Source organism: Melopsittacus undulatus, chromosome 11 (assembly GCF_012275295.1).
Source record: "Melopsittacus undulatus isolate bMelUnd1 chromosome 11, bMelUnd1.mat.Z, whole genome shotgun sequence".
Taxonomy (NCBI): domain Eukaryota; kingdom Metazoa; phylum Chordata; class Aves; order Psittaciformes; family Psittaculidae; genus Melopsittacus; species Melopsittacus undulatus.
The window spans coordinates 15878295-15888760 of NC_047537.1; the positions used below are offsets into that span (position 1 = coordinate 15878295).

Sequence of the window (10466 nt, forward strand, 5' to 3'; positions counted from 1 at the left end):
CAGCTTAGAGTTTAATTTGTATTAAATTAGAAACTATTACTTTTATTTCTCTGGTTCTATGGATAAAATGCCTTAATATGCGTGATTTCCACTAATGAAATTGGCTTGAGTTGGGAAGACAAACACCTTTCTAGTTGTCCAACTGTGAGTATATGGGCCAGCGCAGCAGAAATTCCTCCGTTATCCTCTTGTGTTGGGGACAATCCTGCTCACAGGTAAGCCAAGGGTCCTTTCTGCAGCAGTTCTGGTTTGAGATTATAGTCAGGTTAGTTTTGGTTTGCTCATTTTAATGTCATCTTCAACTCCTAAACTCTGGGATTAAGCCAGACCTTGCTAACAGTGGACAGTAAGTTGTCTGGGGTGGCTTTGCCTTATGTTAGTTTTCATACTGGAAGGCAGCAAAGATTTCACTTTTAGCCACGGGATGGCACTTTCTCACAAGAAATCAGGCTTAGCCCAGCACAGCTGCAGCCAGAGGCCCTTTGGCACAACCCTTCTGGAAAAAAGCATCTAATACAGAAGCCTGATGGAAAAAACATCATGGAAAGGCTGATGCCTTCTTAGTTGTGCTGAAATGAGGAGGATTAAAGCGTCACCTTATTTGGAATCAATAAATCAGCATCTGCCTGCAAGCGTGGGTTCTTGGGTTCTTGTGACATGCTACAACCAACAAGAGTTGTGTGAAACCATCTACAAAGGCAGAACTGGACCAAGTCCTTCTCTGATCTGCTTTAGCTTGGCACAGGGAATGCAAAGCCAGAAGCCAGGCATCAGAGATGCATTGGAAAGGAATTAACATCTGGGAAGATGTCATACATGGTATGTGAAGTCACTTATGAAGGTAACTAAGAGGTGGTTTTACTCTGTATTAATTCACTTCTGAATTAAACTGACCTTTCTGTGTGCATGGCCTTTGGGTGTGCAGAGGAGACAGCCTGAGGCTGCGGTGGGCAGCATTGCTCTTGTGCAGGATGCTCCTGCAAGCAAACAGGCAGCAAGCCAGGCTGAGCAATGGCATGGTAGCTTCAATAAGAGTTTTGTTGTAGCTAGGTGCTGTTAATGTTGTGCTTGTCATCCACAAAGTGTAGATAACATTTTCCTGATGTGATGATATTGTATTAACGTTGCAGTGATTTCGTCTGTATAGCCCAACAGGCGCTTCTGAATTAAATATGCTTAGTGCTGGTTATAGCTGGAAGTGTTTGTATTGCAGCAGAGGAATGGTGCCTGACAGGTCACAACGTGAAGGAGTCAGGGAGTTATACAAAGAGGCGACAGCAGGGCCATAACAAGCAAATTAAGTGTTTAAATAGTATTGTATTTATCAGTAATAGCTTTGGATTGCCTGTGAAATCGCATGCTGACTTAAGCAATCATTGCATATGGATACACCAAGGGATGGGCTAGTCCCCAGAATAATTAAATCCCAGTTAAATACAGTCTTTCAAGAATACATCAGCAGCCAGATCCACCCAGCAAGCAGTTATAGCTGGAACCGGCTATAGTAAGAGTGATTCCGAAAGGGAGAGACCCTTTTTGCTTCAACCGGGATCAAGTCATGCTCCTTCAAACAGGCAGCAAGTAATAAAGCAACGTTGTACCTCATTGCACAGCAACCGCTCTGTTCCTCCCTGCCTGCCAGAACAGATGGAAGAACAACTGGAAGGAATAACCATACCGTTAACTTTGCCACCTTCCTTTCTCAATGTAGCGTGAATTCACTCATTCCTTCCCTAATGAACGCGTCCTAAATTGCTCGTGTACAGACCCCGACGGGCAGCGTGTTTGGGATGAGCTGCTTGCAGATGGGTTTCCTCGGAGACCTTCAGCCTCTGATGGATCCTTGTGCCTTGCAATGGGCAATTATAAGACCAGGGTGTTGTGAACTTGTGTGTTCCTTGTGGGCTCTGTGCCTTTCCTTAAGACTTATTTATATCCCTTTTATTTCCAGCGTGGCTGCTCAGCCTTCCCTTGCTCTACAAATACTGCTCTGTTTTGAGCCTTTTCCAGCGTATTTTCTACGGTATATAGTTGGTTTTGTTTGGTTTTGACCTGTGCCAGAATCTGAAGGGGCCATGGAGATGCTCTGAGGGCTGGGGAGCTCTGCTCTGGAGCCAGGCTGGGAGAGCTGGGCTGGGGCAGCCTGGAGAAAGGGAGACCTGAGAGCAGCTCCGGTGCCTAAAGGGGCTGCAGGAAACCTGGAGAGGGGCTTGGGACAAGGGATGCAGGGGCAGGACAAGGGGAACGGCTTGAACCCTACGGAGCTGTCAGCCGCCATCACCGCCTCCACAGGGAGCAGGCTGGGACTACAACCGCCACGTCCCGAGCCCGGCCCCACCAGCGCGCATGCGTGAACGGGGCGGAGCGTGCCGTGGTTGGCTCCGCCGCGGTGACGCGTGCGTGGCAGGCGGAAGTGAGGGAGCTCCGGCCATGTTACGGCAGGTGAGGGGCTGGGGCCGGGCCTGGGGCAGTGGGAGCGGGGCGGTTCGGGGTGCAGCGGAGCTACTGCTGCCCTAGGCCTGCAGCCAACGGGTGACCCCCAGCACCGCAGAGAGCCGGGCCTGAAGCGGTTAAAACCGCCGGGAGGGGTTATGAGGGCCCGGGAGGGTTTTGGTGTTCTCCGGCACTGCCCTGAGCGGTGCGGGGCAGGCGGTGAGCACAGGCAGGGCTGGTGCTACCGGTGTGAAAACCAACCGGTTCTGTGGCCGGCCTGGTGCGTTCCCTAGGAGGATGCGAGTCTGTTGGCTGGTACAGGAATAGCTTGATACAAGGTAACGCATTCTCTAAGAGAAACGAGGAATAAAAGACCCTGGACTATAGTGGTAACTGTCCGGTTATGTAAAGCGCGCTGGGCCTCACACTGTGGGCGTCTGTAGCTTTCACAAATAAGTCAAAAGTTGTTTGTTATGTGGATAAATCTTAGTGTTCTTCCAGAATTGATCTTGATCTGAAGGTGTTGTTGTGGTGTTCTGGGTAATCAAAACTGTACCTGCTTGAAGCTGAAAACCTACTCTCTTTCCTCTCGTAACTCTTTGTGTCTCTTCCCTGCTTCAGGATAGCAGTGATGACATCGAAGATGTGTCTCTCTTTGATGCAGATGATGATGCATCCAGGAGATCGAAGAAGTCCAAAATAAGGTCAGTGTCTGTGGAATTTTCAGGTGGGTTCTATGCAGAAGCACAAGGAAGGAAGGAAGGAAGGACTGCTGCGTTAGATCAGATCATGTCATGTACCTCTTATTTGGAATAAGTTATGTGACAGTAACGGAGAGTAGTTTATGGGGAACTGAGAGCACCGGTTCCAGAAGCTCAGTTGGAGTGTGTAGATCCGTGCCTTCATGCTCCTGGGTGCCCTCACATTTAATCTGTGTTTGTGCTCCTGTGTGGAAGGAATCTACATAGATACAGCAATGCTTTGTAATGGGAGGCTCTTGGGTTGAGGGCTGGTTCTGAGCTAGTTTGTTACCTCCTTCCCACTCCTTCCTATGTTTTGTGCTGCCCTGCTGTCTGCCATGTCCTGGGGTAGTTGGTCCATCTGCCTCCTTCCTTGTTCTGCCTGGTCTCCTGCCACAGAGCAGTGTCTGTACCCATGTGCTTGGCTCTGTGCTGCATGTTTCTGACCTGGAAATTGCAGCAATGAGGCAGAAGGGCAAGTCTGCTGTGTTGAAAAATGTGATCTTCCTTCCAGAGGTGTTTCCTCTGTCAGAGCCTTTTTAAACTCACCCTGTAAAAATTGCCTTATGTTGAGCCCTGGGTATCTCATCCCGCTCTGTCTGCATGTGGAACATCAGGCAGGTAGAACATGTCTTCCTTATGATGATCTTGTCAGTTTATTTCCCATACTCCCAGCAGTCACTGCACACTGGGTTTGTGTTACGATGCTGATCCTTATCCTGTGGGTTGGCTGGAGATCACTTGGTAACGTCATTTCTCTGGAACTGCTTCAGTTGCCTTGTCTGAAAGAGCTGTGACTGTTGTACTTCATTCCAGGCATCCTGTGGCATCATTTTTCCACTTATTCTTCCGAGTCAGTGCCATCGTTGTCTATCTGCTCTGTGAGCTCTTAACTAGCAGCTTTATCGCCTGCATGGTGACAATTATCCTCCTCTTGTCGTGTGACTTTTGGGCTGTAAAGGTAAGTTCCTCCTATGTTTTTTGTTACCTTTTTCTTAGTATAAGAATAATTGAACAATGATACTTTATGGCACAACAAAAAGTTGCTTCTTTGTGCTTTTGGCAGAAAATGTCCAAAATACCCTCAAGTGCTGTGATGAATTTCGAAGAGTTACAAAATAAGAACTTTTAAGTCTCTGTGTACCTCATTTCTTTTTGAAAATCAAGTGGAGAACATAGATTAGGGTTTCTTTTAAAGATTTCATTATCAGATCCCTTTCAAATCACCAGAAATATGCCTCACAGTAATTTTATATTATACTGGAGTACAATAGAAAATAGATTCTTGTGAACATAAGAGCCTTATAATCTTGTTTTCCCAAATGTGAAGTAAATGAGCAGCATTGAAAATAGCAGCCCAAACAGCTGAACCTTGGTAAATGGTTTCTTTTAAGCAGAAGGTAGAAAGCTCCTTGCATTTCTTCTATTTCAGAATGTCACAGGACGACTGATGGTTGGCCTTCGCTGGTGGAACCAGGTGGATGATGATGGTAAAAGTCACTGGGTGTTTGAAGCCAGGAAGGTAAATGTCTTTTATTTTCTTTTTTATTCTTTGAATTGTTTCTGGGTTATGAAACCTGTGTTGATTGGAGGTTTCACTTGCGATGGCAGACTGCACAGTGCAGACATTTACTTCCAGCTGCAGATCTGTAACCACAGGACTTGTTTCATAAAGGGTGCTGGATAAGCTTTCTTACTGAATTGAAAACTCCTCATGCGGTATTGATCTGGTGTAATGTCAGCAACCTAAAAGGTCCATGCATGATGCAGTAAAGCTTCCCATGTCATGTCAGTAACCTGCAAGTTCTCTGGTGTAAACTTCCAACAGCTGACATACCTTTTATCACCTACAGAAAACTATTGGAAGTAGGAAGAAACATACAGCATTCCTCATGGCTATTGCTTGGCCTTTGTGTTCATGATGGCCACTGCTGCCTGTCTTGTATCCCATCTGTCAGGCACCTCACTACATGTCTGTTAACCCTTTTGAGCTTGCTTATTTCTGAGATTGTTAGTGAGGTCTGTGGTGGTGTAGGGACTTGAAGCCAAACCTTTCTCCAGCTGAGTATGGGTGCTCACTACAGGCCCATTTTTTCCTCAAAACCATGCTAGTTTAGAAAAGCTAGAACATTCTGGAGGAGGAAAGAAAGGTAATGCTGTAAATAAGTTGTTAACCCAGTCTGTACTTTTTAACTGTTAGAGGAAGAAGTGAGTTCTTGCTTGGGATCTTCTGCTCTGTAAAGACTTTATAAAATCAGTAGTGTGGCTCAAGTCAGACGTCTGTGTGTGTGAAGAAAAATTTACCCTACTTTAATGCCTGAGAGTACTAATATTTAGTTCTGCCAGTGATAGGATTAATGAAATTCTGTGCAGTGGTTTGGGCATAGGAAACATTACCCCTTTGGCTGTTTGTGAGCTTTGTAACTGAGCCATGCAGTAAATGTCATGTTTCCCAAACTTAACCTTTCAGCCCCAAGCATTCCAAGAGGATTTGATGCTTCTGCCTCCACAGTTTCTGATAGCAGATTGACAAAAGGGTCCCTTTAATGGAAACATCTATTGCAGAAAGATCTTTATGAGATTTAGAAATTGATCTTGAAAGCACCCAGTACTGTTGTGTGGAGGCAAAAAACAGTGGGCTTGTAGATTCTAGACTGTTTTTAATGACAGTTTGATCTATACAACAGAGCAGCCTGTTAATCACATTTCCTTTCTGTTTCTAGGTATCAGCACAAAGGAGTAAAAGCTCCTCAGAAGCAGAGTCCCGAATTTTCTGGTTAGGTCTGATTACCTGCCCTATGATCTGGGTGATATTTGCTTTCAGTGCACTCTTTTCTTTCAAAGTGAAATGGCTGGTGAGTGGACTCCCTCAACTCTGGAACAGATCTTGCACCTTACAAGTAAATAAGTGTCATTAAATTGGTGTAAATTAGTGACTTTATTTTCCTGTGTCTTAGGCAGTGGTTGTGATGGGAGTGGTGCTTCAGGGAGCCAACCTTTACGGTTATATCAGATGTAAAGTTGGCAGTAGGAAGAACTTGACGAGCATGGCGACCAGCTATCTTGGAAAGCAATTCTTGCGGCAGGTAAGATGATTCCCAAGGTTTTGGAAATGCTCCAGTCATGTTTCTTTCTGTCCATAAACTTCCTGCCTGCCTAGGCATGAAAGGAAAGACTGCAAAAGTTATTTATTCACACCTAACTTCTGTGTGAATTCAAGCCCCCTCAGTTAAGTCATAGAATAACTTGCTTATTACTGGCATCAAGTTCCGTTTGCACTGATTCATGAGCTTGTAGTATTGGCTGGTCTCATGGGTACATAACATACAAGTTACTGGACTGTGGCTGATGTATTGGAGATAAAGAATGCAGTGAAAATGATCAGAGTAAACCAGTTTTTGATAAACTCTGCTCCCCTTGGATGACACATTGCTAAGTTAGTCCTTTCATTGCACTGCTTCCTCTTCAGGTTGTGCTTAGCTACAAAGGCATGCAGGTGGAGGAGGGTGTTGCATGGATCCTTGTGCTTCAATGCACAGCTGCAGCCCATATAGCTCTTAGCTGAAAGGGCAGCTGCTGCCTTTTATAATCTTTCTCCCTTTCAACCAGCTCTTCTCTACAGGTCTTTTTCTGCCCCAGTGCTGGGCTTTTCCCTTCTGTAGGTCCCTGCAGCAGTGGGCACAGCTGTCCCGTCCCACCTTCAGGCTGTTGTTTAACTTCTGCTTTGACCAGGTGTTCTGTATGTGGCTGCCTCTATTATGCAGATAACTCTAGGGACAGTGGTTTGGCTGCCACAGGTGCACAAATGTTTGCTGGAATTATTGTCCTTAGTGTGATTAGAAGCTGAAACATTGACCATCGTTTCTTGGCAGTCTGTGCCGGGCTTGGCCTCTCCACTTTGCTTCTGAATGCTTTTACCACTGTGGGAATTAACCCAGACCCATGTCAGTCTCTGGCAGAAATTAATGTCTTGCCCCAGAATGATGGCAAAGAGTCACATAGTTCTCTGTTCCTTTCCTTCCTTCTGCAGACTGTGGCTAAAGAAGATCAGCCAGCATCCTGAGAGTAGCAGAAGACTCAATCCGGATTCACAGTAGTAAACAACAGGGAACTTTGCTCTGACCATGAGATTTGGGAGCTGCATACATGAGGTGTGAATTAAAAGAAGTAAATAAATTGTGCAAGACTTCAGGTTAACACTCCTAGCAGCTTATATTCGATTTTCCTCTAGCAGTTTGTGTTTTAAGTCCTTTCTTTAAGTTTGATTAGTTAGAATTAATTTGCCTAAATTTTCAATTAATAACTATCCTAGGTGGCTCTCATACAGGCTTAGAATTACTGGATGAGTTAAGAGAAAACTGCTGCACATCCTTTTCCAGAAAAACCATGCACAAGCCGAGCCTTCTGTTACCCAAGAACTCCCCCCATTCCTCCAGCAGTTGGTGCCTCAAATCATTTCAGTTGTGGACATTGCTGCATTTTGTTCTTGGAGGTCATTGCTGCTTCTGGTACAGAGTTTAGATAGTGCTCTTTTGGCTCCACAGCTCTCGTTCTGTGATCTGAACGGCACTGAGGTGGTTGCAGTGAAGGACATCCAAAGGAAGTATTGCTGGTGGCCTAGTGGGGGGATCATTAAAGCCTCGCGAAAACTGTGGGAATTGACTTCTGAGCAGCTCTGGTCATTTATTTATTTACCTGAAGCATCCCTGGAAGTCTCAGTAACTTCTTAAACCCCTGGATTTATGGGAAATCCTTCTTCTACCTGTATGGAGAGTGTAGCAAGAGTTTCTGAGGAAGGTTGCTTGCACAATTTCAGAGGGTGAATTTGGGAGCAGTTGGTGTCTAACACTGTTGAAGGGATGCATCTGACACATGTGCTGCATGGTAGCACGTGTTTGATGCTACAGGTCTCTTTCTAGCGTGTAGGGTGATGTGATCTGCAGTTTCCTCACCAGCCGCTCAGCACAGGGTTGCAGGGAATGTGACTGACAGGGTTCTACATTCCTTGAATCCATACAGTATGCTGTCCTTAATCCATGCACCCCGAGGAGTCTGTGAACTGGGAAAAAAAGCCTTTTGTAGGGTCGTGAAATGTTGGCTTGCAGTGTTCACTTAGATGGCAGAAAGTGGTGTGTTTTTGTGTGCAAAGCTGTATGAAAAGGTCAGTTCCTTCTTGTAATGTAATTTTGTTCAAGGCAGATTGTACTTTTCCAGCTTTGAATGAGGTACTTTAAATGAAGAATGTGTTTTGAATAATGGGTATTTTAAATTGTGGGATTGCATTGACATGATTTCTCTCCCTGTACTGTAGCAATACTTGGGAGCTGTACATTTGTTGAACTCTTTGGATTGATACCTTCCTTTTGTAAATATGTATTTATACAATCTTGAAATTAAAATGATGCTTTGTTTAACCAGACCAGATATCCCTCTATGATTCATGGCTGAGCTCTGTCTGTACACTGTGTTCTTGTAATGTAGCTTTAACAGGGGTTACTTGTCAGGTTAAACAGTGCTGGGTTTGGCACAGTTCTGTGCACCCAGAGGTCTTAAACAGTTTGCTCTGTGTGAACACTTTGTTTTGAAGTGTGCTGGAGTGGTTATTGTGCAGAGGTGAAGCAACTGACCCTCTATAAGGCCCATGTGAAGTGGATGAGATGCTTCTCAGTGGTTCCCTCTGCCCAGCTCCCTCTGGCAGGTGGCAGCACACTATTGTAAATGCTTGTACTACCACATACGGAGAACTTCTGGGCCCCATTTAAATGGGAGGGATGATTTATTTCTAAGGAGTGAATGTGAATAGGCAAAATGAAGCCGATCATGGAAGTAAAAGTGCTGCAGCAGCCACATGGGGACGCACAAGTGCAATGGGAATCCTTTTGCTCCAGTCCAACAAGCCCCAGTTTGATGCTGCCGTCGGAAGGACAGCACTGATTCTAGCACAGCTCCAGCCACGAGGTAATTTTAAGACGTGTTGAAAGCTTTGGGCTTGCTGTTTGTTCTCCTGCTGCCAAAACTCCCCTTAAACTGATGGAAAATAGTGTTTTTTTCTGAAAGTTGCAGTTTATTTCATCAAGGACAGAGGCATTTATTACTACATGCCTTTAAATATAGTCCTCTCTGGCTTATTTTTAGCCTCTTGGCAAACATTCAGTTTTTTGAGCTCCTGAGAAGCTGGCAGTTTAATGCATTTCTCTACATGGATTGGAACCAAATTCCTTATCACTGCCCCAGTTGGGTGTGAGTCTTCGTTTGATTTTTACTCACACTGTGCTGGGCTTTCCTGTGGAGCAGGAAGTGGGAGTTGCCATGGAATGGGGAAATTCTCTGAATATGCTTTTTTTCACAAGCCTCTGGAATCCACACTAAGCCAGACCCTTGAGCATGAGCTGTGTAATGGTGGCCCCACCTCAGACCTGGGTGGTGCCTGAACGTTCAGGGTTTACAGAAGCAGAAATACTCCAAGAATAATAAAACACTCTTTGCTCTGAAATAGCAAAGCACACCTTGGGTGTTGCAAGCACAGCTGAAAGATGGGCTTGAAATCATCCTTATTTAACAGGAAAAGCCATTCTGAGTCCCTGGAGGGCAGTCTTTTGGGCCAGTGGGGAGCTTTCATTGCAGAGCTGGGGACAGAATAGGCCCTGGGGGACATTTGCTGTCTGCTTTGGGGTGGACATAGCCTCATCCTTCCCATGTGTCTTAGGGATGAGCTGCTCTGTTGCTCTGGCCATAGCCCGGACCTGTCCCCTTCTGCTGTTACAGAGGCAGTTTTGCTCTGTCTGGAGCATCTCCCTTTCCCTCTGTGCTGCTCCGTGCCCTGGGGGAGAACCACAGGGAAGGGTGGAGGAGGGATGCTGAGTGTGCATGGACAACCTGGCCCCAGTCCTTGGAGCCCGTCTGTCTTTTCATCCATGAATTCCTTGGAGAGTTGCCCGGCCTGGGAGGGCTGCAGGGAAAGGTCTATTGTAGTTGCTTGGCAGAGGCCATGGTCAGCCCTGCTCACACAGGACAGGACATCCCAACTAGTATTTCCTAAACAAAAAGTGACTAATCAAGAGTGACCTTTGGGAAGACCAAAGGGAGTGGGGATGCGGGCAAGGAGGGTGAATGCTGGCCAGGACCCAGTGCTGCTTCCAGGAAGGAATTTCTCACTTCCTGCCTGCCTTTCTGTGCAAACAGCCCCAAGATGGGAACAGGCATCCCTCCCCACCCTGCAAACCCCCAGCAAAGAGAGCCTCCCCACTGCCCTGATAAGACAGGGGAAGGGAAGAGAGAAAGGAAATGCTATTT

At 45.9% G+C, this 10466-nt stretch overlaps 1 protein-coding gene across 1 annotated transcript; it reads left to right on the forward strand.

Annotated features, from left to right (window-relative positions):
- The first annotated feature begins 2406 nt into the window (after positions 1-2406).
- TVP23B (trans-golgi network vesicle protein 23 homolog B) lies at positions 2407-7427 on the forward strand. The gene is made up of 7 exons (NM_001281928.2): positions 2407-2442; positions 3055-3137; positions 3990-4134; positions 4606-4695; positions 5897-6028; positions 6131-6259; positions 7204-7427. The coding sequence occupies exons 1-7, from the start codon at positions 2431-2433 to the stop codon at positions 7234-7236; spliced, it is 624 nt and encodes a 207-aa protein (NP_001268857.1). The 5' UTR covers positions 2407-2430; the 3' UTR covers positions 7237-7427.
- Positions 7428-10466: the final 3039 nt, after the last annotated feature.

Bases quoted from the DNA above. Each gene is read 5' to 3' on its own strand.
- TVP23B (NM_001281928.2), top strand. The intron at 3,138-3,989 runs GTCAGTGTCTGT...ACTTCATTCCAG, and splicing joins TCGAAGAAGTCCAAAATAAG to GCATCCTGTGGCATCATTTT. The intron at 4,696-5,896 runs GTAAATGTCTTT...TTCTGTTTCTAG, and splicing joins GGGTGTTTGAAGCCAGGAAG to GTATCAGCACAAAGGAGTAA.